A 25830-nucleotide genomic window follows, 5' to 3' on the forward strand; every position below is an offset into this window, starting at 1 on the left:
AGTACCTCATGCTCATTATCATTGTGAGAAAACCATCAAACTAATAAAGTTAAGTTATGATATAACAAATCAGGAAGAAAAACATGGTTTCTCACCTTTAAGGGCTGAATGATGAGGATGCTCTGAAAAAAGGAGACAATCATGGATACCAACCAATTAATGGACCGTTCCTTCCCAAATTTCAAACCATAGAGCATTGTGAAATATCCCGACACAACGCTGGTGCCAATCACGAACAACCAGCCGACAAAGATAAACCACCAGGGTAGCCCTCCATGACAGCACCCACTTTTCTTCTGACCACTGTCACTATCAGCTCTGTCTGCTGGACCAAACCTGAAATTGAGTCAGACACATTACAAGGTATGACTTCATGATTTCATGTATGGTATGGACAGTACACAATAACATAAAAGATGTTGGGTTAGCCTATTACCCACAGACTGTGTATTCCATCTTAAACCATTCAACATTTTTGGGATCTAAGTTTATTTGTGTGTCTTGGGGATTACAAAAGCACAGACAGAGACATTTTCCCCATTTATAACAGTCTCTAGCTTCACGTCTTCCATACAGACGTGAGAATGGTATTGACCTGTTCATCTCACTCAGCAACAAGGCAGATCTTTCTTTCCTAGCTGTTAAAAAGTGTTTTAGCCACTTAGAAAATGCCTGCAGAAAAAAGCCCATATAAGTTTACACAGTCTGTGGGCTTTCTTTAGTATGGTCTTTTTGATGAGAGACTTCTGTACTTCCTCTGGGTGATTTCATCCTGGTTGGTGGAGCTGCATTTGAGGAGTTGATCTTCGAGGAAGCTCTTCATGCCCTGTACTTGCTGCAGAGCCTGGTTGTAGCTGTGTGGGCAGGGGAAGCCAGAGGGTCCCAGCAGGCTCAGCTCTTTGTCGATGTGGCACAGCTGCATGTAAAGATACTGGGTTTTGTTGCTCTTCTTCTGAATGACCTCCATGTTTGTCACTGGAAGCGCATTAGAGTTTCCTTCTGGAGATGTAAATACAACAGTTTTATTCAATGCTGATGGCAATTATTTAACAAGTTGTCTTATTACAAGCAAAAGACCTCAAGCTGCTCAGGCTTCCTCCAGCTCCATTTTATATATACATACACAGCATGTGTATATATGTGACTTGACTTGGCTTGACTTGAGCATGGCTGTAGCAGGTTTGGCATCAGGCACCATCTCAGTTATTTGTTACCTGAATGATCTGCTTTGCCAGACATTACAGGGAATGAAGCAGACCCCCACAGGGGATCATAGAGACAGAGCCCACAGGTGGATGCTGGGGAGGAGGTGGGTTTGCAAAACCTCATAGGCAGCAGCAGCAGCAACAGCAGCAGTGAGATATAAGCAGTAGCAGCAGAGCAGCGGCAGAGCAAAAAAAATAACAGAGGCAGCAGCAGCATAGCCAGGGATGAGCAGGTTAGCTGGGGGGTTTAAATAACCCGCCCTATTTGGTTGAGGAGAGCATGTGACTAATCAGCTGATCAGGATGGGCGCAGCTTGAGTCGTCTGCCTGAACTAGTTTCGCTGGCTTTGCATCATGAGTTGTATAATTACTGCAGACATTTTTTGGAACACAAAAACCCCTCTAAAAGAATAAACTCTGCTCTACCAATTTGAATAGCTCAATGGATCTTTTATTTCTGTATTTCCCCTGTGCCTTATTATGTGTGATACTATATTAGACAGACTTAGAAATTTGAAATGGTCAATATTTAATGTTGTTCTGGATAAACATGGATATAACAATCCCTTGTAAATTTCCACAGGACACTCTTTTATGGGAGCCTCTATGGCTCTTAACCTTTAACCTGTCCTGAGAGGATAATCTGGTGTACCTCACACTGCTGTCGTCAAAGGGATCAATTAAGTACCACATATCACAAGGTGAAAAGATGTTCACAAACACATCACAAACATGATTATACAACACTTGTAAACATAATATGGGTTAACATCAAAAATTTTCATTACATAACCTAAAATGTATTTACATAGCAGAGGCATGCAACCAAAAAGCAGCATTTCTAGTCTGACATTGTGGTACTGGGTAGACTTTGCATGTTTATGCCCAACATTGTAAACAACCTGCTTAGTAAACCAGACACGGGTGACAACATAATCTCCTTAGTGAAGTTAATAGAAAAAAAATGGCTTTTAAGCTAAGGGAAGTGACATTTTCTTTCCCTTGTCTTTTTAATTAGTTTACAAACACTGGTACTTTCTGTATTTGTTCTATGCTAAATAGAAGTGGGCTAGTTGTAACCCTCGCAATGTAAAATGTGTGTACTTTCTCATTTTAACTGTGCAGTAACTTAGCAGTGGCTAAGACTGTGTTCATTTGTTCTGTGTTGATGACCAAATAAAACAGTGGGAATTTCTTATACTCAAATCTGAATAATATAAAACTGGCATTTTGCCTCACAGTTGTACACTTTGATCATCCTGTAATGCTGCAGAAAAAAAATATTCATTGGTCAGTCAGTCCTACAGTATGTTCATTATCCCCTCCTGATATATCACATTCACAAGTACTGTAAGGTCACCGTGACCTTGTACTCTGACACCTGATCATCAAAACGTAAGCAGTTAAAATGGGTTTTTGTGACAGATCTGAAGGGATATCCTTGAGGAGTCCCAAAAACATTGTGTTCACAAAGCGTTTTGTGGGGTCACTATAATTGTGCAGTGACTTATAGGGATACTAGCCTGACAAGCCTGACTATATCATTAAAATGTATAGTCTGGCAACGACCGGTAGACGTCAGCTCAATCCAGGGGGCGGGATGAAGGCTGTCTTTCAAACTGCCTCTGCACGCAATAGGGTAGTTACAACTAATCAGAGCAAAGAGCAGGACGACGTTAGCCTGACAAGCCAATTAAAATGTATGTCGTCATCACGTTAAGCCCGCCCAACGACTCTCTAAACAGATAGAGCGCTGTGATTGGTGAACACAAACGGTGTTCGAGACTCAAAAAGTTCCTATGGCTCGTTTCTAGACCCACCTATGGAGCATGCTGCCGCTAGGGTACATCTAGATTTCTAGGCTATAGAGATACAGTAAATCTTCACAAACCTTATAACAGAATTCATCAGTGAGTGAATATAGAATGGGCAGAAACCTTGGTATGTGTAGCTGAGGAGAACAGATGACTGATTGCAAAGGAAGACAGGGTTCCAGTTCTCTAATAAGTTCTCCTCCCCCCACACTATAAGAGTAGTGCAGCTAATCAATACAAGACTGTATCCACAGCAAAACATACCTGGTAATTGAGGCTGGACAGGTTTGGAGAAGCTCTGTGTTTTGGACTGGGTGCTCTCACTGTGTTTGTTATTCTGTCTCATGAAATCTTCAACCACACAAAGGACGGCATTGATATCAAAATGTTGTCCTGGCCAAAACTCTGTGCATGGGATGTTGCTTTTCACAGTCTTAGACAGAACATGGGCGATTTTTGTGATATCCTGAGAGAGAAAACGAGAAAATAACAGAAAGTGTTTGTTGTTTGTTTGTTTTTAATAAACTAAATAATTCTAAATAAATAGATATACAGTATGTGGAGAAAATGCACAAGTGGTTTATATCATTTGTGTGCTGTGACAGCATTATAAAGAACATGGCACACCTACCTTTATAATATTGTCAAAAGTGACATTGGTATTCATGTTGGTGGTAGCAGTCTGTGAAGAAGGAGCTTGTGAAGTTTTCTCTTGTTCACAGGCACGTGTTTTTTCTGTTTTGCACTTGCAACAAGATGTCTCTTGAGGTCGAGTGTTTCTGAAGATACTAACAATGAGGATGTTCACTGGAAACATTATGAGCGAACTCTGAACTCCAATCATGAACTGTTGCCAGGTAAACTCAAAGTGACCTGGGAGCAGAGACGGCAAGTGAGAGAGAAAAGAGACTGCAATGAATGTGCATATGAGTTTTGCACAAATTGATAAGGCAAGTATTTCTATAATTTACAGAATATACATCTCAGAAAATCCTTCTGAAATAGTATGCACCAAAGAGACAACCCAAGATTAATACCACACTGTTTTTCTTTTTTTTTTTTTGAGTGAATTGTAATGAGAACATGCTGTACCCAGGTCCATGGTCTGTTCAGATGGGTCTGTTGGGATGCCATAAAACATGATACTGGTCAGCATGGTGCACAGTAGCAGAGAGAAACAGCAGGACACTCTCTGCACACAAGTGAAGGTGCTGCTTGGTGGTCGGCTGATCACAGAGTACCAGAGGTGTCCATCACTTAAATCCTTTGCTGTCTTCATGAAGAACAAATTACTGCAAAATACAAGTAGCAATGCGTGAAACCATGAGAAAACATTAGGATTAAACATTTTAATGCTACACAAGCTGCCAATTAGAAATGGATTAGTGTCATACATTTATCTCCTATTAGGATGTTTTATTGGGAAAGTGACAGTTTGTATTTCTTAAATGCAGTCGAGTTCTTATACTGCACAGCAAATATGGACCTCGGCAACAACTGTAATAAAATAGGTGAGTCTAGATTAAGGTTGCCTTTTTGAAGTGTTCCTGTGAGTAATATTAAAGTTGTTTGGATTTGGATTTGCATTTCTGCTTCTCCTTGCCATGCATGAATGAAAGTTGGGGCTAAATTGAAGTTCTGGTTTTTCATTCTGTTAGTAATCATAAGCAACTCTGTCATTGCATGAAAATCATGCTAGCGGTAAATTTGCCATTATTTGAACAAAAATGCAAATCATTTGCGTTTCATTTCATTGCTTTTGTTATTCAAATAAGAAATACTTGTCTGGCTTTCTCATTTGCCTTTAGGTGTGCTTGTTTGTGCAGTCTTGCTGCCCACTCGCATCAATGTTTTTACCTTACCTGAACCTCTTCAAATCCATGTCTGTGGATACAGGAAAAACTTTATCGAGTGAACAATCACCCATGTCAATGGCCAGCCAGGAGTTGCAAAGAAAATGCCATTTCTGGTTGGTCTGTATATCCTGCACCATGATGTTACCTACATACCTGAGAAAAGCCAGTGGGAGTCAGTACAGCACATGTTCTAGCTGAAAACAACTGCATTAGAAGACACATCACAATACAATAGATGTATTCCGATGATGACTTTCTATTGGGTGATTCTGACATTTTGATATTTGCCCACCATGCAGGATGGCTCCCTGAGTTGTTGTGCCACAGCCTGATGCTCTGCAGATCTCCCAGAGAGAAGGGTGTAGTCAACAAGAACGTATCCACCTCACCTCTATCAAACACACATTTCTTTGGGTCTGTCAGGTGGTGTGGCTCACTGCTTTCATCTGCACCCAGCAGAGTGATTGTCACCTAAAACAGTTCAATGCATTTTAAAGTTATAAGCCAAACACAGGAAGAAATGTACTTATTGTACCTCTTCATAGCCTATAGGAGATTGGCTAGGCTGGGGGCTGGCTTGGACAGTAACACTGACAATCAACAAGAAAAATGAAATGAATACTGAAACATTGACCTATGTTTCAGGGCAGTATCTACTCCTCTTTTTATCAGTTTTGGTCTTCACTGACTAATGCATAGCTGACAAACAACAATCTGTCTCCCAGGTAAAGATGCTGACTGCAGTTCAAATTAAATCAAGCACATTAGCAGTAGTTGTGATGATACTGTAAGAGTGTGTTGGCAGATTGGCAGTAGTTTTTATTGCTTTATTGCTGCGTTGTTGGCTAATTCATATGGGTAGCTTGTAACATCCAATCATCGCCATGTCTTTTCTGGGTTTTCATCTCAGTGCCTATGATAGCAGACACACCCAGCAGGTTGTTCAAAGCCATCTTCCAAGGCAAACTACATGTAGAAAGATAATTGGCAGTAGCTGTGATGCAGCAGAACCGCACACATAACTCGGGCAGTGTGCTACTAGTGTAAAACTGAGTTTTCAATTTGTGCTTAAAAACAGTTGGTATTTAATCACATATGCATGTTTGTGTTTTGACTAGGGCTGGGACTCGATTAAAAAAATTAATCGAATTAATTAGAGGCTTTGTAATTAATTAATCGCAATTAATCGCATTTTAATCGCATATAAATATTTGACCTGAGAACAGTGAGAAGCATTTTTTTTTTCACATGGTATTTGGTATACCATTGAATGACTGAATACATAAGCTTAAGCATTCAAGGTGGTACTTAACCAAGACCAACAGACTAGGGATGCAAATTATCGATTAATTCATTAATCGATATTTGATACATACAGATTAAATGGTCTTTCCTTCCAATACACTATGATGATTACTGTAGTATTTAACTAGGCTACTTAAATTACAGTAGCATAAACTGATTTGTTGAACTCGGCCTGATGTAAACATTAATAAAACTCAGTAACCAATCACACAGGCAGCTCCATGTTGTCCCTGTGTGATGTTCAGGGACAGGTCAGGACAGTCTGAAGACAGAGCTCTGAGGGTGAAGTCCTATCATAATGAGATGAGCTGCACCTGTGACAGTGACAGGTCATAGATATAGCGCTGCAGCTGAGCAATTAGCGCTATATAATGCATTTAGCGTGCGCCCGTGTCTGTGTATCTATGTGCAGGCAGAGATCAGAGATGGTGTTTTAAATAACCATGCTAGCGTTTCACCAGCTCTCATCTCTGCCAGTCAGCCTCTCAAACTGCCGCCTCTCTCGCGTGCGGGCGCACCGCACGTAGACACACGTGAGAAAAAAAAAAAAAAAAAAAAAATTTTAAATAGTTGCGATTAAAATGCGTTAATTTTTTTAACGTGTTAATTTTTGTGTAATTAATTAATCGTAATTAATGCGTTAAAGTCCCGGCCCTAGTTTTGACTTGAAGCGATGAAAAGACTGTAATCTGTGGTGGCCCTGAAGTGCAAAACACAACGGCAAATCAGACAACAAAGGCAAAAGAGAAAACACAACGGCAAAAGAGAAAACACAACACAAAAAGAGAAAACACAACACAAAAAGAGAAAACACAACACAAAAAGAGAAAACACAACGGCAAAAGAGAAAACACAACACAAAAAGAGAAAACACAACGGCAAAAGAGAAAACACAACACAAACAGAGAAAACACAACACAAAAAGAGAAAACACAACACAAACAGAGAAAACACAACACAAAAAGAGAAAACACAAAAAGAGAAAACACAACACAAAAAGAGAAAACACAACGGCAAATCAGAAAACACAACACAAAAAGAGAAAACACAACGGCAAAAGAGAAAACACAACGGCAAAAGAGAAAACACAACACAAAAAGAGAAAACACAACGGCAAAAGAGAAAACACAACACAAAAAGAGAAAACACAACGGCAAATCAGAAAACACAACACAAAAAGAGAAAACACAACGGCAAAAGAGAAAACACAACACAAAAAGAGAAAACACAACACAAAAAGAGAAAACACAACGGCAAATCAGAAAACACAACACAAAAAGAGAAAACACAACGGCAAAAGAGAAAACACAACACAAAAAGAGAAAACACAACACAAAAAGAGAAAACACAACGGCAAATCAGAAAACACAACACAAAAAGAGAAAACACAACGGCAAATCAGAAAACACAACACAAAAAGAGAAAACACAACGGCAAATCAGAAAACACAACACAAAAAGAGAAAACACAAAAGCAAAAGAGAAAACACAACGACATTAACCAAACCGGAAAAGGTAGGTACCCTCGGGCTGGTTTAGGCAAAGACGGTTGGTTTAGGCGTGTGAAGGGAGTGGTTAAGGTTAGGGTAAGATGCAGGGATAGGCTTAGCCTTGCAGAGGCAGCCAATCAGAGGCAGAGTAAGGCGGGTCTTGGCGTGGCCATAGTAGGAAAAAAAGTATCGCAAGCGGGACTAGCACAGAGGCCGCTATGTATTGCCCAAAATGTTTTGCTTTTGTGTTTTCTGATTTGCCGTTGTTTAGTAATTTGTCGTTGTGTTTTCTGTTTTGTTGTTGTGTTTTCTGATTTGCCGTTGTGTTTTCTCTTTTTGTGTTGTGTTTTCTCTTTTGCCGTTGTGTTTTCTCTTTTTGTGTTGTGTTTTCTCTTTTTGTGTTGTGTTTTCTCTTTTGCCGTTGTGTTTTCTCTTTTTGTGTTGTGTTTTCTCTTTTTGTGTTGTGTTTTCTCTTTTTGTGTAGTGTTTTCTCTTTTGCCGTTGTGTTTTCTCTTTTTGTGTAGTGTTTTCTCTTTTTGTGTTGTGTTTTCTCTTTTGCCGTTGTTGTCTGATTTGCCGTTGTGTTTTGCACTTCAGGGCCACCGTAGTAATCATCTTCAAAGTACTAAGTGAAACAAATCTAAGTATCACATTCTTTATCACCATTTTAATTTTGACTGAGTCTTGCAATTCGTGAATATTTTCAATTGTTGTGTTTTGCAATAATTTAATTGCAACTGAATGGATAATTAGCACCACCAAATGTCCATATTGATACTATAGCAATAGCAAGATCATTGCAAAGTAGATCGTAACATGCATGCTCTTCCATTTAAATACTTTCTCTTACTGGTGCTGGAGCCATTAGTAAACTGTCCTTTTACTACTGCCTGGCTACAAATATTGTAATGTAAAAACTATACTTTGGAGGAAGTGGATGCTCCTCTTCGATGGCCAGTGCTAACACTTAACAGGTAGCAATACTCGTCCAAGGGGTCGTTGTCCTCCAGCACTGTCACCTTTACCTGCCAATTAACCATCAAACACAAAATGGACGGGAGGCTAATTTGAGCACAATAAAACAAAAAATCATAAAAGAACCCAAATGTTTCTTAAGAAAATCATACATTCCATGGCACTAAATTGTAGTGGCCATATGGCAACAATTACTTTATCTTCATTTTTCTAAAAAGCTATGATATTTTTTTTTGTTTTTACAGTTAGGTGTGAAAAGGGGGCTTTTACTTTGAAGGACATACAATTTATGAGGTCAAATGACCAAGATATCCTGTTTGCCAGTCCATTTTGCTCATGGACATTTGCCATGTAAACATCACTGTGTTTTTCAGAATTTTGGAAAGTTTTCATCAAATAAAAAACTTCAATCACTATCTGGGGAAAGTAAACTTTATTTTTTTAACATTTAATTCAGTTTTGATGTAATAGTATTTTTGTAATATACTAAAATACATTTGTTGCCATATGGCAACAGTATGAAAATATGGAAAATTCCTGGTGCATTCAACACAATGGAGTCCCATTGACTTACATAGCATGAACCTACCCTGAGACTATGTTTACAACCTTTTCTTATATTTCAAAGGTAAAAACATTATATTTTTTATATTTTGTGATTAAAGGTATTTTGTCACATATTATCTAAATGGACTTGCACTTATATCTTCTAGATATAAATGAAATGAAATAAAAATGAGTGATTCAATGTACTTCATTGAGACGGGTTCCAGGTTCCAGGTTCTCAGACATTTTAGATAACTGTTGAAATTATACAATGTTTTTATTGTATAAATGTTTGTTTGTTAGTTTTGGTAGAGTATGAGATGGATTTGTTGAGTTTTGCTTCAAATAAAATTAGTTTTTGGTCAAAAATGTTGATTTTATGGGACTTTCCACGATTGCATATTACCAACTTACCAACCCCCTTTAAAAAAAAATTAAGATTTTTTAAAAATATTTCTGTTATTTAGACAATTTTAAGTAATAAAAACATGCAAAACATTTTTTACCATGCCTTAGTAATATTTCATGCAATAGAGGGTTAACACAGTTGTTGCTTGTCCCTTCTTTAGCCATTTGGTTATCAATAGTCGCTATTGAAAAGTGACAAGATGGACTGAGCAAACTGGTTGGCGTGCTACAGTAACTTCAGACATGATAAAGACAAGAGTGACCAACTCTTGTCGAGTTGAAAAATGAAGTTTTATATTTAAGTTGAGACGTTTTTCTTCTTGGTTGTTCAGTAAATAGCTAATGCTGGCTATATGTATCATTAGCAAAACTTACAAATAGCTCCTTTAAGAATCTTAGGAGATATTCTCTTTAAAGATTGGTTAGGTAACATAGAACACACTGAAGAATACATTTTGGATAATAGTAGCCTACTTTAATTTTAGATTATAGTTTGCCAATGGAGATAAACTATACCTTGGCTGTATCCTGGATGTCTTTTCGTCGTGCCCACACAAGAACCAAGAGATAAACCACAAAGAGCGCTCCCACAAAGCAGACAACCACAGGATTTTCAGCAAAAGTCCCAAACAGCTGAGCAGACTGTGATGGGTCAACAAGGTTGGGAGTGACAAAGAAAGAGCTCCCAAAGAAGGTGAGATGGTTGCAGAGGCACTGGGTGACTAAATGTGTGGTATTCACCCCAACCTATAAAGACAGCAGCGTTTACTGTCATTAAAGGTTAGGCAACATGTTGAGCATGACAGTCAGACTGGACTGCTGTACTTACCCTGCATCCTGTGTCGCTCCAGTCCAGGGTCGATTCATTCCAATATTTACATGCAGCAGTGATGGGAGTGACCGATAAACTGGCATTGATGGATTTTATACCTGCTCCTACAATGGGTCTCACTACAAGATAGTGCAGTCCTGTGTTTCCCTTTAAACTCTTAGGGTTCAGTATCCAAGAGTATCTCTCCTCTGTATCAAACACAAAAGCACTCAAGACATCACCCAGAGATAAAAAAAAATATATATATATATATAAACAATAAATTAATAAATCTTACCTTGTGAAGTTCCCTGGTGAGGCATCTCTGTCATTGCTATGTAATTTGTATCAGTGGGGTAGCCCGCATAACCAAGATACAGTTTGAAGCGTAATGAATCTTCTGAAGGCACCATCTTTGAAAATGTATATCAGCAAAAATGTATTTAATTGAAAATGCAATGATAGCAGTCACTACATGTGTCAGAAATGGATATAAAGCATATGCTGAACCTTTAACACCATTGTAGAGTCTTCTGAAGGAACATCTATGATTGTAGTGCTGAAATTCCCCAAGTCCAAAACTGAGGTGTTCACCTGTTCTCCAACAGGTCTTGGCAACAGGATCTGTGTGCCAGGTGAAATGCCAGTTAACAAATAGTATTCAATCTCATTAAGCTTACATGTAAAATAATTATTGTTAGTTTTTTCAAGTTAAAGTGAAATCAAACCCTGTACTAAACAGTTTACAGTTGTGGCTTCAAATAATTCTTGGCTCCCAAGCTGAATAACATCAACATATGTTTTTTTTTAATGAACTCTGAAATTTGTAGCAAAACATCAGGTTCAAATGTGTCAAAGATTGGTAATTCACCTTCATTTAGTTTTAGTTTAGCTTCTTAAAAATGTGTTTCCCCTCAAGCAAACGTGTATTTATGGTACATACTGCAATTACAGATATGCAAACAAACCTCAATTTCAATGTGTGTGATTAATAACAACAAGTATACAAAACATGTTCAAACTGAACAAACTGTGGACTGCCTGGCTTCTGTCTTTTACATATGATGTGCCACTGCCACAAGTAGATCTGATTGATAGGCAGACTTTTAGAGAGCACAGTCATCAAGTGGAGATACAAATATAGAGGATTCTACAATTACCTAGGGGGCTTTGAGTTTCCAGTTCAGTGCATCAGTCTCCATCAATGCTAATTTACAATCTGCATGAATTAAAACAACAACTGCGCATAGCCCTTTCAATCACAATCACTCACATGAGAGCAGTTCTCTGTGTGCTCCTTTTATTCTTATTAATATTATTGTTATTGGACACATTCTGTAGCAGCCATTTGCTGTATTACTGTACTGTAAGGCTACTCTGATATAATGCAGCCTTAAAGGGATATTTCAACATTTTGGCAAATTCGCCTATTGCCATAATCCCTAGTGTTAGGAGTAGGTTCATTACCTTTAAAGGGATAGTTCACCCAAAATTGAAATTGCACTCATTATCTACTCACCCTCATGTCGACTAAGGGCTGGGAGAAATTTCAGAGTTATCCGTGGCTTCTCTGAGTTACAGGTGACGAACCGGGAAAAGGAGCTTCGAGAAGCTTCCGCTACAAACAAGCTTGAAAAATAGACTTATTTAATTTTTTTGTGTGACAATTTCGCATTTTGGGGCTTCAATACAAGACAGACATTACATACAAGCAGCATGGAGGTATTTGGATGTTTTTTGGTGTGTCTTTTTGTTACGAAGACAGTTGGTATCCATTTGCAACCGTTATATGGACATGCACTGCTATGCCGAGACCCCTTGTAACTCAGAGAAGCCACAGATAACTCTGAAACTTCTCCCAGCCCTTAGTTGACATGAGCGTGAGTAGATAATGAGTGAAATTTCAATTTTGAGTGAACTATCCCTTTAATTGTCTGTGCAAGCTGTTTTTAGATCAGCGGGGCAGAGATGTGAGCTCTGTGAGGCGTGCGGTATTTTCGCCCTTCATCAAATTCATCATATACACACATTCCAATAACTCAAAATGCTCTCCGCACATTCACCAAGCTATGAAATAATAATGGAACGTTATGTTTGTGTTTTAAATGTGACACCATATGCCTGACTATGAAACCTCAAACGTCCGCGTACTGTACGCCCAACTATGTGGGGGACCTTAAAGTCCGTTAAAGGTTCGTTACCTTTAATTGTCGGTGTAAGCTATTTTTAGAACGGCGGAGCGAAGCGGCAGGCTGCTCAGGGCTATGCTATGGACGCTAAGGGAATTTCTTGGTTTCCCTCATCAAACTCATCAAATACACAACCCAACAACTCAAAAACGCTGTTGTGGACAAGTTGTGAGCTGCACAATCACCACGCTATGAGATAATAACGGAACGTTACGAGACGGAGCTGTTTTAGACGTAAATTCATGCAAAACCGCTGATGCGCGTTGCGTTCAGGGACAGTTTTTCAGCAAGCAGACTCTGTATTTACCCTGTATTTACCTCGAAAAAGGCTCAGTTTCGTAACGTTCCATTATTATCTCATAGCGTGGTGAATGTGCAGGTCACAACTTGTCCATGAGAGCGTTTTGGAGTTTTGGGATTTTGTATTTGATGAGTTTGATGAGGGAAACCAAGAAATTCCCTTAGCGTCCATAGCATAGCCCTGAGCAGCCTGCCGCTTCGCTCCGCCGTTCTAAAAATAGCTTACACCGACAAATAAAGTTAACGAACCTACTGCTATGACTATAGCGATTATGGCAATGGGCCAATTTGCCAAAATGTTGAACTATCCCTTTAAGACTACAGGCATTATGGCAATAGGCGAATTTGCCAAAATATTGAAATATCCCTTTCACCAAATACTTGCTTTTATGTCTTTTGTAAAAAAAAAAAAAAATTCATTCAAATTTATGGTCATTTGTACATCTAGCAGACTTTTCATTCCACAGAGTACTCCTTCTAGGCTGCATCAGCACAGTGTCTTGTTTGAAGTCTAAAGGGAAGCAGAGATTTGCTCCACAGGAGAATATCTCATGGGAGAACCCTCAGCAGGAGAGCATAGTAGCCTATAGAAAATTACTCATCTGCACTCTGGCTGCACTGACCTCAATATCTTCACTCAAATTCTCCACATTGATACCGGAGCCCTGTTTTGTTGTGAGGGATAGAGCTCCAATTAGCCCACTGATGTTTCCTCTCTCATTCCAGGAAAATGGATTTTTATGTAAACTCAGCATCTGTGAATGTATCCAGAGAGAGAAATTGGCTTTTAGGGATATGAACAAGGCAGACCCTTTAAACTGAGAATAAGTAGGATCTGACACATCAACACTAATTTACTCGTATATCCACAGATTCTTCTGAAGGAAAAATGCTGGAGGGTAGATGTGGAAGATGAAATTTGGGGCTGGAGCTGTTCTGGATATGTATAGACTCATTGTGCAAACTTTCCAATTTCACTCTGTAACAAAATACAAACAGACTTGTTAAAGTTTAGATTTTTGTTTTGAAATACAGTATGGTGCATATTGCCGTTTTTTATTGCTGTTTTTTCTTTTTTTGTAGCCCACTCAAGTTAGTATGCTAATCAGCTAACCCAGCTCTAAATGGCTAAATTTTCTGTCTCTGAATCACTGAAGCATCCAGTCTGCCCTGAAGAACACCACTGCTCAGAGAAAGTACAGTACTATAACTTGTTTTAAATGCAACAATGGATGAAGCCCTCCACTTGTAAGGGAATAGCTAATCTGCTAACACTAATGCAGGGTGTGAAAAAAACAAAACAAAAAAACAGCTCTTTTAAACAACACTAACAGGACTTGAAGTGGATTAACTAAATGATGGAGCAGATAACTCTTTCTGAAGACAACATACACTATAACAACATAAGTCATCATTTGTATTGAGTAGGCTAGTTGTGATATGGGTACCATATCATTGATTTTGCTATGTCTAGTCAGAAGCAGACCATCCCACTTTGCTAAGAAAACCAGCTTTAAAAGATATTTAACACAGAGCAAAAGAAAATAAAGGCAATTCCCAATGTTTTGAGCGGTTTGTCTGGCTTCTTTACAAGTTGCTGAGGCTGAACTTACCTATTGACAAGAACACCAATATTAGATTCTTGGATAACAGTTGGTCCCTTATTAGTATCTTGAAAGTTCAGTAGGGCACTCTGTGTGTTTTTCAGTGCAACAAGAAGGGAATCAGAAATGTTTTTCTGAAAAAGGCAGCACATCATGCATTAGAGGGGAGACATTGTTTTTTTTCCTTTGCAATTTCAAACAGACATTTTAATATTTCTGAGAAGTTTGGTTTTGCATTATTTGCCCAGCACCTGGTCTAGACACTATTCTTGACAACATTTTAGCCCAAGTTGTACATACGGTAATGAAAAATCATGGGACCATTGTCAGTATGTTGTGTACTAAGTTTAACCATCTGCTAACAAATTCACTTTAAACTCCATGGTGCCTGGCTGATAAAGAGGCAAATGGAGAATCAACAGATATGCAAGAAACTGAATGTGGATTGTAAATACACCTAGAATAAGTCAAATGTCCCATTCAAATCCCATATTTAATCAGCCAAGCTAGTTGGTAGTCCCATCAGAAGAGGCCATGAGGTTCAATGACTCACACTGGAAGAATAGCTGAGGATATGGCTCGCTCCTTTCACAATTGTGGTGGCTGCAGTGAGTACTTCTTCAATTTTGTTCACTTTCATGTTGGCCAGAGATGAACTGAGGTTGGCAAAGAATAATGACGCCTCTGCCTGCAGGTTCAAATCAACTTTCACTGTTTTTTTTTTTTGGTTATCAAGGACATCCCTACACATACAAATCACAAGGCCTAACAGGGGTAACCTTGTCCTTGCAGTATATTCATCAACATAAAGCAGTGCATCTCTGTGAAGGCACTTGGCATATTCATATTCATAATAATGATGTCTGTGCTTTTAATGTGTGTGGGGATAACAGTACCTGAGCTGAGGAGCTGAGTTCAGTGCCCTTCTGGACAACTGCGGTGAGAACTCTGGCCGTCAGCTGAACTTCTTCTGGGGAGCTGATGGGAGCCTCCGCTACAGTATCAACCATTATGTTCAGCATCTGCTCACGAAGCTTTAACAGATAAAAGCATTCACAAGCATATGGGATTGGCATTTAATGGTAGTAGTAATATCTAGAGTGAATTACACATTGAAAAATGTGTGTGGCTCAATTATTACATAAGTGTCGCTGCCAAATTCTGGGTCATCCATCATAACATTGATATTCAAAGCTGCAGTATTGTGTAGGTGAATATGTCCATTTATTCATGTCAAACATTAACATATACACAAATCTTCAATACTCATTCAGTCTTAGTGTGCCCCCTGGGATTACCTTTTGCCTATCATCTTTTTTTGATTCATCAGATTGACTGTTCAGTTTGTTGGTCACAGACATGAACATCTGTCCTGTGGTTTCTGCTGACAAAAGGCCCTGTTTCCTCAGCTGAGCCACAGTATCCTCCACTGACGCCTTCAGGCTTTCTACTGAAGAACCTGCGTCGTTTGTGGAGTCCTTGACCTGTGGGCAAAAGGCCATGAGTATAACAGAGAAGCAGAGCGCTACTCTATGTATTGTTCTTTCAATAACCCAATTTTTGACCAACCTGTGTAGTAATAGTGGTGCTAACTACAACACTTTTATCTTTTGCTGTAGCTTTAATTATCAGCTTGTAGTCAGAGCTGCTGTCACCAAGGGGAAGGAAGACAGCTTTCACTTCATTGTTTTTGCTGCAGCGCAGATGTTTACCTGCCAATTTTTTAACCAAGATAAGTTGTATTAATATAGCAGTATTTCTACACTATGTTCTTTATGAAAAGAGATTTTTTTTAAGTAACCTGGTGTACTTACCCTCAGCCTTGAAACAGTAGTCACATTTAGGACAGGGATCTTTGGTCTTGCAAGTTATAATGAAAGCACTAAGTATTGTTCCATTTGACGGGTTTATACTACACGAGAGTCCTTCAGCATTTTTGGTGGTTGACGGCAAAGATGGTGAAGCTGCATTAATGGTGGTGCTGAAACTACCAGGTGCAGTAGTAATAGGACCACCAGTGGCTGGTTTTTGAGGTGTGTTCTCTCCACCTTTGGCTGTTGTAACACTGGTAGCTGGTAGTCCTGTGGTAGGAGATGGATTCTGCGTAGATGATGTCTTTATGATGTATTTTGTAAAAAGAGGTTTATCACCGCCTTTGGTCAAAATCAGAAGACAAGATGACATTTGTATTATCTCAAAGAAACTATATAGTATACATATGTACATGTTGCACAGCATGCTCACCATACGTCACCACTACAGTGACATCCTGCTGCTTTTGCTTGGCTGTTTTAAGATACTCCTTCTTCACAGTGTATTTAGTACCACCATCTTGTTTCTCTATAAGTGGTACTTTCCCTCTTTTTTTGTAGCAATGCGCCGTCTCATCCTGTGAATAGATTAAGATTAGATTAACAAATTAAAGCTATGGTCAACGTTGAGAAAGATTGATCATTATTATTAACATAATTTAGATGGCGGTTATTGCCCAATAGTACGACCTACACAATGTGAAGAGCAAAAGGAACAAAAAAAAAAATCCATTCTCTCTAGCGGCTGCAGACCTGCAGAGAAATTGACCCTCCATCCAATCCCCTCGCTCAATTTTGACACTCTCCTGCTCCTCGTCCCACCTCGTTCGGACCCACTTCCACATTTGAAACTATGAGAGGTTTGTATTAAAGGGATACTTCACCCAAAATCTGTGTTTACATCATACATCCAATGGTTTACAATGACGAATGAACATCTCGCAGTAAATCTTGCGCATGCGCACGAACATCAACAGAGCCACTGGGAGCTACTACTACAACAAGGCTAAAAACAGGGATCAAATTATTTTTTTCTGAAAACTTTTTCATGTTGTGGCTTCAGGACACTTGGGTCAGTATGGACAAGCAGTATGGAGGTATTTGGATGTTTGATAGTATGTGTTTTGGATGATTCAAAAGTGAGCAGCACTATCCACTGTGCGTGTGTGTGTGTGTGTGTGGGGGGGGTTCAAATCTTTCTCATCGTCTTTCACAATGTCGACCATAGCTTTAATAAAAAACATAACATAACTTTAATTCTAAATAGGTATCACTGATTTGTTAAGAGACTTACTGGCCAATGACTGTCATCACGTGGGTCCTCAATGTGCCACACGACTTGTGAACACACGTCATTTTTCTTACATTCAAGTTTTTTTATTTTTGTGTCCTTGCTGATCTTTGCTGGGTTGCAGTTTTCAGTACAAGACAGACTATGGTACAGGAAATAACAAGGACAATGTGGTTAACCTCTCAAAAAAGCTGCTAATTAAAACCACCTACCACAACAGTGTAAACATACTGTGCTCCAATATAAATATGTTGACTGATAAAACCATTTGCCTACTTTTTGTTGGTTTGATTTATGTTTGATAGGGTATAGTCAATGAAGGAATAATATGCCAAATGTTTAGATAAAATAACAGCTTCTGTTTAACAGAAAATGTGACATACAAACTCTTTACCAAAGCAGTCCAATTTTCTCCAATGATTTTACTCAGAAAAATAGTGTCATAAATGTTAATTTCAGTGTTTCACCTCCTCAACACATTTCCAGTACAGGAACATTACACTCCATCAGATAAGACACAGAGACAAGTGATTTCTCGAAAAAGTACCTCAACAAAGCTTCGTTGTCGGGCTCAGGAATAAGGCCGATGCATGTGGATCGACTTTTTTCCACCTCATTATCATCTCTGTCTATCACTCTGAAATAATACCTATTAAATTTAAATGGATCTGGTAGGCAACCTTCTGTGATGATGTGTATCTTTGTCTCAAATTCTCCTTGGCATTTACACGAATGTTCTGTGGAGCAACAAGTGAAGTCATTACACTTCTGCAATTCAGGCAGATACAACACATCGAGACTAATGTTCAGTTTTTAAAACACTCTAATGGTAATACTGACTCTGATACAAGCGCAAACAAAATAACAGTATTATAGGCCCTGTTCTCAAACAGGTTGTGGAGGCCTAACACTGTCCTTTCTTGGTAGGATTTGAGAAAAAAGAAATCTGCACTTCAGCAACCCACACTATGTTATTCAAGATGGTGCTTTCGTCAGACACACTGAGTAATCCTTATAATAAAAGAGTTTCCTCTCATAAGGTCTAAAATGAAAGAAACAGGTTGTACTAAATAGTAACCTATATATTAAATTCAAGACTCTTACTAATTTAAAATCAGCTGGATGAAAATCAAGACTGGAAACACTGTGATTTGTGGAGCTCAGGTTGACTTAACTAGCTAGCTTATGACAGCTCATAAACTCTGCCAGCTGACAGCTGTTATTTCAGATGCCAAAATCGACAACTGCAGGTTAACAGTGACAAGCTCTGTCGAAAATCAGAATATGTTTATGAAAAGTCAGAGTTATAAATATGCTACCATTATCTCAACATGTGTCCTGTGTGAATGCTAAGTCTGACAAGTGAAGCAACTGTACGGTGAGCAAGGATTTAATATTATGGCAACACTTATGAGCAATAAATCAAAACATGGTGAAAATTTAACTAAACATTCAATTCAACAAGTTTAGGTAGAGAGAAGCATGATACTTACTGCACATCCACTGGTACCTTTTCTCTGGGTCGTTTAGTGCAGATGTTTCTGTTATGGAGAGGGTGATCTTTTTCAGTTTGTCTGACACTGTGTTTGTAGGTACTACAGAGATAGTCAGTGGAGATCTGGCAACTCTTAGATGTTGCTTTCTCTGAAAAAGAAGAAAAGGTTTTCTAAATAATACAGTAGATAATGCAAGATGTGAGTATTCTCTCAAAAAAATATCACCCCACACCAATGTGTAAAAAATACGACATAAGATCTTACAAGTCCCTGATGAAAACCAAACCAGTGCTCATTGTGATCATTTAGTTGAATGACTGAATCTTTGCCACAGGAAGCGAGCATGTCCACATGTACTTCCAGAGACGAAAAGTCATTTTGTGCTGTGAGTGTCATTTGTCCAGGTCCTGTAATGCAACACAATGTTCTTTATTCAGCTGGGTTCAAATGTTTGCACCTCTCAGAAATCGTTGTACTACAGTGGTATTTTTCCTCAAATGTGGCCCCTGTTTTTTTGCTATGTCTTCCATACCTTGACCACTGTGTCTGATGTGAAAAATTCCCTTCCTCGCATTCATTTCTCTGATTTCATAGAATGAATTGCCATTTCCTCCGGTCAGAGAGAAGTGGAGCAGCACAGGCGTTCCTTGTTCAAGGGAAACACCAACAGTAACATCTGGAGAGTCCAGACATTCCTCTCCTTCTGGCAACATTGACACTTGAAGCCCAGCTACTTTTTCTAATACGCACACCTGAGGTATGAGTAGAATTGACAAAAACAGTGAGAAACACAACCATTTCTTTCTCATATTGTGGTCAAATTCATCATAGCAGACAATGATTCCAGATTACAGTAAGCCATTGACAGATTGTTATTTGCCATTAGTGTAGAAGCTGAAACGCTCCACCTTCATCTGTGCATGGTGAAGGCTTACAACCTGGCAACCCTGAAACATATTTCTGTTTACACATAATAACCTGTTGTTAGTACATGTCAACATTTTAATTAGCACCAATGATACTTTTTACAGAATTGTGTTATTGGTAACTAATGATACATAAATGAATGTTTAAAACATACCAGATACTTTTACTTTACTTTTTCATCTTTTTTTCACTATGAGTTGCTCAAAGATAATATAGTGAAATGAAGTATTGTTATTCTAAAACTGAATTGCCTGTAAGGTATTTCCTTACATTTAATAATATAGTAATAGCTGTGGTCAGAGAACAATAGTTATACTTGTGTGTGATACAAGTGTTCATTTGTTGCAGCGGCATAATCATTTAAACCCTGTTCTCAAAAAACATCTGTTTAACACGGCACCCAAAGTGGCAGTGTAAGTTTGATTGTGATTATTATTTGATCAGTGATTCTTTTCACACCATGTTCCACTGTTTAAAAGTTTAACACTGATTAGAGACACCAGGATTAAAGTTTGGAGTTTTGAAGTGAAAAGTGATAAAATGCATGGGGGGGCTGGTGCATCCACTGTGTCCTGGTGTTTGCAGATATGCCGCAAACTGTCTGATGTGTTGCAATAATTAAAGGTTAAATTTAAATTTCTAATTAGGAAAGTCATCTCCATAATCAAATGATCAAAATGGTAACTTTATATTTCACATGCCACTACCACGATTAAGCTCTATAACACCTCAGCTAAAGGAAATCAACGTTTCAGGTTTATTATTCATTTTTAGTTTGTAACAATTCTTACTGTTAACATTATTATTATTACTAAAGAACCAGATGTGAATTAAGGAGACAAGTCAAGAATCTATCTCTATTTATAACTCTATATCAATCTCTGTATGGGACTTAGACAACAGCAACAGTAGACAAGACGTTCACTTGGTTGTGGTTGATTCACCTGCAGGTCTGTAGACACTTCAGGGAACGTCACAATGTTGGATGCATAAAGGCTCAGATGGTGACAGCCAGGCCCGAGGTGCTTCACCATCCCAGGAGACACAGTGAGGTTGTGGGAAATATTTCCTCTGACCACAGATAAACTGGAGAGCACCATTTCATCACTCTGGATTCTGTATGTCACATTTGAACCTCCAGGAAAAGCAAAAAGAAAAACTCTGAACAACAATTCAAATTCATTACATCTGGGGAAAGACAATTAAAATAAAATAAAAAACCATCTAACCTTTATTTTTCCCCACAGTGAACAAATTTTACAGGTTGAATAATAGACTGTATTTATATATTTCATCATGTTGTGACATACCTGCTTTTGCTTCAATTTGAATATGAATTGCCTCTCCATACAGGGCTTTGCAGTTGGTAACATGAAAAAACAACTTTCCAGCATAGCACCCCACGACACTGAGCCCGGTGACAGGCTCCAGGATGGAAATTATTCTCTGAGCTGTAATGCGTGTGTCATTGTTGCTGCATTCAACTGCCACAACAAATGAACTTGGATAAGTATATTTATGTATGAAGGTGCTTTCAATCCTGAGAAAAAAATACATAAAGAAAATTATCATTTCATTTCATTTATTTTGTCCCTGGATGGAAACACTGCTTTATGTGTGGAATACATAAACCAGCACTGAATCACTATGAAAACTGGAGATACAGCTGCATACATATTTGAGGGAGTCTAATTTCACTGCAGTAGCCTATGACATATAGCCTAGTCCATGGTCTAATTAATGATTTTCCACTGCAGACATTTCTCACTTACTAACTTGTGAGTGAAATTAAAAAAAAAATGTCTTTATTTATTTGTTATTTGAAAATATATTTCTCTACAAGTGTTTGCCTGACAGAAATCTGAGGAGAAACAGCCAACAGTCCATCATCTTAAATTATAAGGAAATCTGTCTGTCAGCCTCCTTTCTTTTAAATATCAAACCCATGTACAGAAACATGGATTATGACTCATGTCATATTGTGTGGTAAAAGTTCATAACATCTCAAACAATCATCAACAAGTTCATAAACATATAAAACAGAAGATCCAGTATAGTCCTTCATTGTTATCATGACATGCTTTGATTCTATGTTATCCGTATCTGTAACATTCCTTTAAAGTGTGATTTCTATACATTGTGACTCAATATACTTTTATTCAAGTTATAATAATTTACTGTAGTTACTCAATAATGCCTGTAACCTGTAACACCTGTAATTGCTGTTGATAAGATGAGACTGGCCCCTGTTTTGTTTATAGGTCATGAAGTTAATTTTGATTTAGTCCATGAGCCAAGACCCCAATTTGGCCTATGGCAATTGAACAGATAGGCAATTTCTAGTTTGTTTCTTTGACTTGGTAGACATAGTTCACAGTGAGTTTGGCATGATAACCATTGCAGACTGGTAGTTTTCATGGACAGAATGAGACAGGCCACCATCGCAATCGAAAGAGTGGACAAATTCTTGGTGCCATTTTCTTCTTCCTATATAGGTCCACATTATTTATTGGTATGATAACCTTTGCAGAGGAATAGCTTAGCAATATTTATCATGCATTCATTATTTTAACCATAAAATGTCATATGCCAATAGTGGCCATTCTCACATGTTGCACATTTTCATTATTTGTGTGCAAATACTAATGATTTAGATCATTTCATTTCATTTATTGTTTATTTGTCGAGGACAATGCACATAAATGAACAATTTAACGCCGTGGCGTCATGTAAGTGTGCTGGATTTAGTTCAGAGCTAGTTTCCATCCGTCAGACCTTTGCAGTTGCAGAAAGGCCCTGCAGATAATATTTGTTTGCACCACTAGTTGGCGCCAATTCCTCTGGGTGCTTTACAGTCTATGGTAACCAAGGGGGCAGTTGTCGGTCTGAGAAGTGAAGCTCACTTCCGCGTTCAAAAAACTGCAATCCCCCTGGCTTCCTCTGGGGGCTGGTGTCAGAAGGGAGCATTCTCCATAGACCCCCATGTTAAAATCGCCGACTTTACATCCTCAATAAACATGTTAAAAGCCTGGTGTCAGAACGTTTTTTCGTCTCAATCGATAGTTTCTACCCCTGCACACACTCTGAAGGGGGTGAATTTTTTTTTTTAACTCTACCGTTTTACTGTTATTAGGTTAAAACTCTGGTCAATTAGGGCGCGGAAACGTTGAGTGACAGGTCCGAGCAGCTCCGTGGACAGCTGCTTCGAGGCCAGTGGGCGGGTTCTCGGCCGGCCAATCCAACATGGCGCTGTTCAGGCCGCCATATTTGAGTCACAAAAACGACTCCCAAAACCAATGGGTGACGTCACGGACGCTACGTCCATTCTTTTTACAGTCTATGATGGTAACACACATGGAGGAGCGAAGGAGAAAATCAGCTTTAATATTGCTGTTAATAGGAAGTAGCATGATCACTTCCTGTTTTATTTTGAAGTCTGTGTCTTACTGTCTGTTTTCCTCGCCCTTATGTGTTTCACCCATAGACTGTAAAAAGAATGGACGTAGCACCCGTGGCGTCACCCATTGGTTTGGGGGAGTCTGTTTTGTGCCGCTACTACGGGGGTTTGAACCGCGCCATGTTGGATTCTACTTGCCATATTTGGAGCGGTGCGGCCGTTGGCCGGCTGAGGGCCCGCCCACTGGCCTCGAAGCAGTGGTCTCCGGACCTGTCACTCAACGGTTCTGCGCCCTAATTGGTCAGAACTTTAAACCTAATAATAGTAGAACGGTAGAGTTTTAAAAAAATTCACCCCCCTCAGAGTGTGTGCGGGGGTAGAAACTATCGGTTGAGACCAAAAAAATAAAATGTACCAGGCTGTAAATATGTTTTTTTAAGCTGTAAAATCGGCTATTTTAACATGGGGCTCAATTGGAGTTGCTCCCTTCTGGAGCCAGCCCCCAGCGACAGCCGAGGGGATTACAGTTTTTTGAACGCGGAAGTGAGCTTCACTTCTCAGACCGACAACTGCCCCCTTGGTTTCACCTGTGTCTCACTGTCTCCCTCTCCCTCGTGTTGTGCTGTACTCCCCATTCATGCGCAAGATTGTCTTGTTGTTCTTACACAACCCTTTCCTTGTGTATTTCGTAGTGAGTGTATGACCAGTTACTTTGTTTATTGACCTCCGAGCCTGCCTAGTGATTTGGTACCTTTGCCTGATTGTCTGCCTGCCTGCTTTCGATTTGAACTGAATAAACTGACTCTGTTGCATCTGATGTTGCATTCAGGTGCAGTCAGGCACAAATTATACCCTTAAACTCACATGGTCTGTTACTGACAGTACTCACCCCTGTTGAGTATCCAGATAAATATTACGGCCATCACCGGTGCTCAGCCTGCAGATCAGTTTCCATGAGAAGTGCCACAGCCACTTGATGGTAATATCCATAAAAACAGCAGCCACAGAGTTCACTGTCAATGTGAGTCCTGGGGGGTGAAAGAAATACAGCATGGTGCCCTTAACCAATTATTTTCAAATAATAAACAAGCACAGATCAGATCTCCTCATCTCAGCAGACAGCAGAGGCCCTGGAAACATTTACATATTGTTCTTGCCTGTAATTATAAATATTACAATACATATTTTCATGCTTGGGTATTTTCCATTGAAAGTAGTTGGCACCACTAACTTCTCATGGGTAACTAAACAATCTTAAAATCCATGTGACTTTATTAATAGGTATTTCATTATCAGTGGTGGAAAGTATTTCACTAAGAGCTGTAACTCAGTTTTGGGGTGGGTTATTTTCCTTTTATGCTACTTTAGTTTCACTCAACTACATTTCAGCAGTAAATCTTACTGCAATACATTTGCTCGACAGCTTTAGTAGGAACAGACATTCCCATTTCTCTGCGAAAATCCCTGTTTTGATGGCCGGTCCCTGACTGGAGTTGTAATTGTGTCCCCATCTTTAACTGCAAAAGGAATGAAGCAGAATGACAGGTGGCAGAGCAGACAGGTTAACATCTCCAATAAAACGGGTGCTGAATTAGCCCTCCTCTAAACAGGACATTTAAAAGCTGTTTATGCAAAAATAAGTTAGTAAAAATTTAAAATGCCATAGTATTTCTTTTCATTTCTAAATTAAGAGTATGCTAGCCCTCATGTTGTGTTTATTTCAGGTTGAAAAAATGTGTGTTCCCTGTCTAAATGACTGTTTCATTAATACTCATCAAAAACACTTTAATAATATCACTGCTTGTTGTGTTATTTATTTATTTTTATCAACTTGAGTTTTTGTGAACATTACAAGTTTTGAACTTCTGTTGGTTATTTATGGCTGTATGGCTCGTAGCTATCTTGAATTAGAGTTCCAATAAAACAAAATTTCTGGATGGAAATAGATGAGATGATCAGATGAAACATATAATATACTGTCTTGTTTCACAGACTACTTTAGGTCAAAGTTACCAAGGACATCTGTCCATTTTGGCCATCTGACAAATGAGGATGCACCTGAGCTCAGTTTTTTTTTTTTTTTTTTACACTAATTGTTGTCTCGCCCACTTATCTGGTTATTTTTAACCAGGAACACCCAGAGAGTACAAAAGTATGCAAATAAATACAATTTCTGTTGTGTGTTAAAATCCTCTTTGTGGACAAAGTCACGGAATCTTGGGTCAGTCTGATCCAATCAACTACATTTTCAGAGATCAAACTTTTTAATCACATTTGAACAGAACACAACATGAGGGCTAGAAAAGCCATCTCTGTCTTGAGAAAAAATAAATTTGTAATGTTTTTTGTGGTTCTCTTATCCTTACGAACGAACGAACTGTTTGTACCGCTACCGTCTGGCAAGCG

At 38.8% G+C, this 25830-nt stretch overlaps 1 protein-coding gene across 1 annotated transcript in view; it reads right to left on the reverse strand.

Annotated features, from left to right (window-relative positions):
• The window catches only part of LOC146964803 (polycystin-1-like protein 2), a 52543-nt gene that overhangs the window by 21034 nt on the left and 5679 nt on the right, over positions 1 to 25830 (reverse strand). The window contains exons 5-33 of the mRNA XM_085765569.1: positions 24314 to 24452; positions 21338 to 21567; positions 20972 to 21162; positions 19633 to 19852; positions 19365 to 19507; positions 19098 to 19248; positions 18152 to 18341; positions 17608 to 17746; positions 16760 to 16891; positions 16317 to 16695; positions 16072 to 16214; positions 15801 to 15986; positions 15399 to 15536; positions 15056 to 15190; positions 14512 to 14636; positions 13757 to 13877; positions 13522 to 13653; positions 10920 to 11033; positions 10708 to 10822; positions 10428 to 10618; positions 10115 to 10345; positions 8593 to 8694; positions 5168 to 5346; positions 4882 to 5028; positions 4112 to 4311; positions 3651 to 3892; positions 3284 to 3485; positions 753 to 999; positions 96 to 339 (exon numbers count right to left, since the gene is read on the reverse strand). Of these exons, the coding sequence (XP_085621695.1) occupies positions 96 to 339; positions 753 to 999; positions 3284 to 3485; positions 3651 to 3892; positions 4112 to 4311; positions 4882 to 5028; positions 5168 to 5346; positions 8593 to 8694; positions 10115 to 10345; positions 10428 to 10618; positions 10708 to 10822; positions 10920 to 11033; positions 13522 to 13653; positions 13757 to 13877; positions 14512 to 14636; positions 15056 to 15190; positions 15399 to 15536; positions 15801 to 15986; positions 16072 to 16214; positions 16317 to 16695; positions 16760 to 16891; positions 17608 to 17746; positions 18152 to 18341; positions 19098 to 19248; positions 19365 to 19507; positions 19633 to 19852; positions 20972 to 21162; positions 21338 to 21567; positions 24314 to 24452 (5108 nt within the window). The remainder of the gene's footprint in view (positions 1 to 95; positions 340 to 752; positions 1000 to 3283; positions 3486 to 3650; positions 3893 to 4111; positions 4312 to 4881; positions 5029 to 5167; positions 5347 to 8592; positions 8695 to 10114; positions 10346 to 10427; positions 10619 to 10707; positions 10823 to 10919; positions 11034 to 13521; positions 13654 to 13756; positions 13878 to 14511; positions 14637 to 15055; positions 15191 to 15398; positions 15537 to 15800; positions 15987 to 16071; positions 16215 to 16316; positions 16696 to 16759; positions 16892 to 17607; positions 17747 to 18151; positions 18342 to 19097; positions 19249 to 19364; positions 19508 to 19632; positions 19853 to 20971; positions 21163 to 21337; positions 21568 to 24313; positions 24453 to 25830) is intronic.

Source organism: Trachurus japonicus, chromosome 21 (genome assembly GCF_045865225.1).
Source record: "Trachurus japonicus isolate A0001 chromosome 21, Traja_1.0".
Lineage (NCBI taxonomy): Eukaryota > Metazoa > Chordata > Actinopteri > Carangiformes > Carangidae > Trachurus > Trachurus japonicus.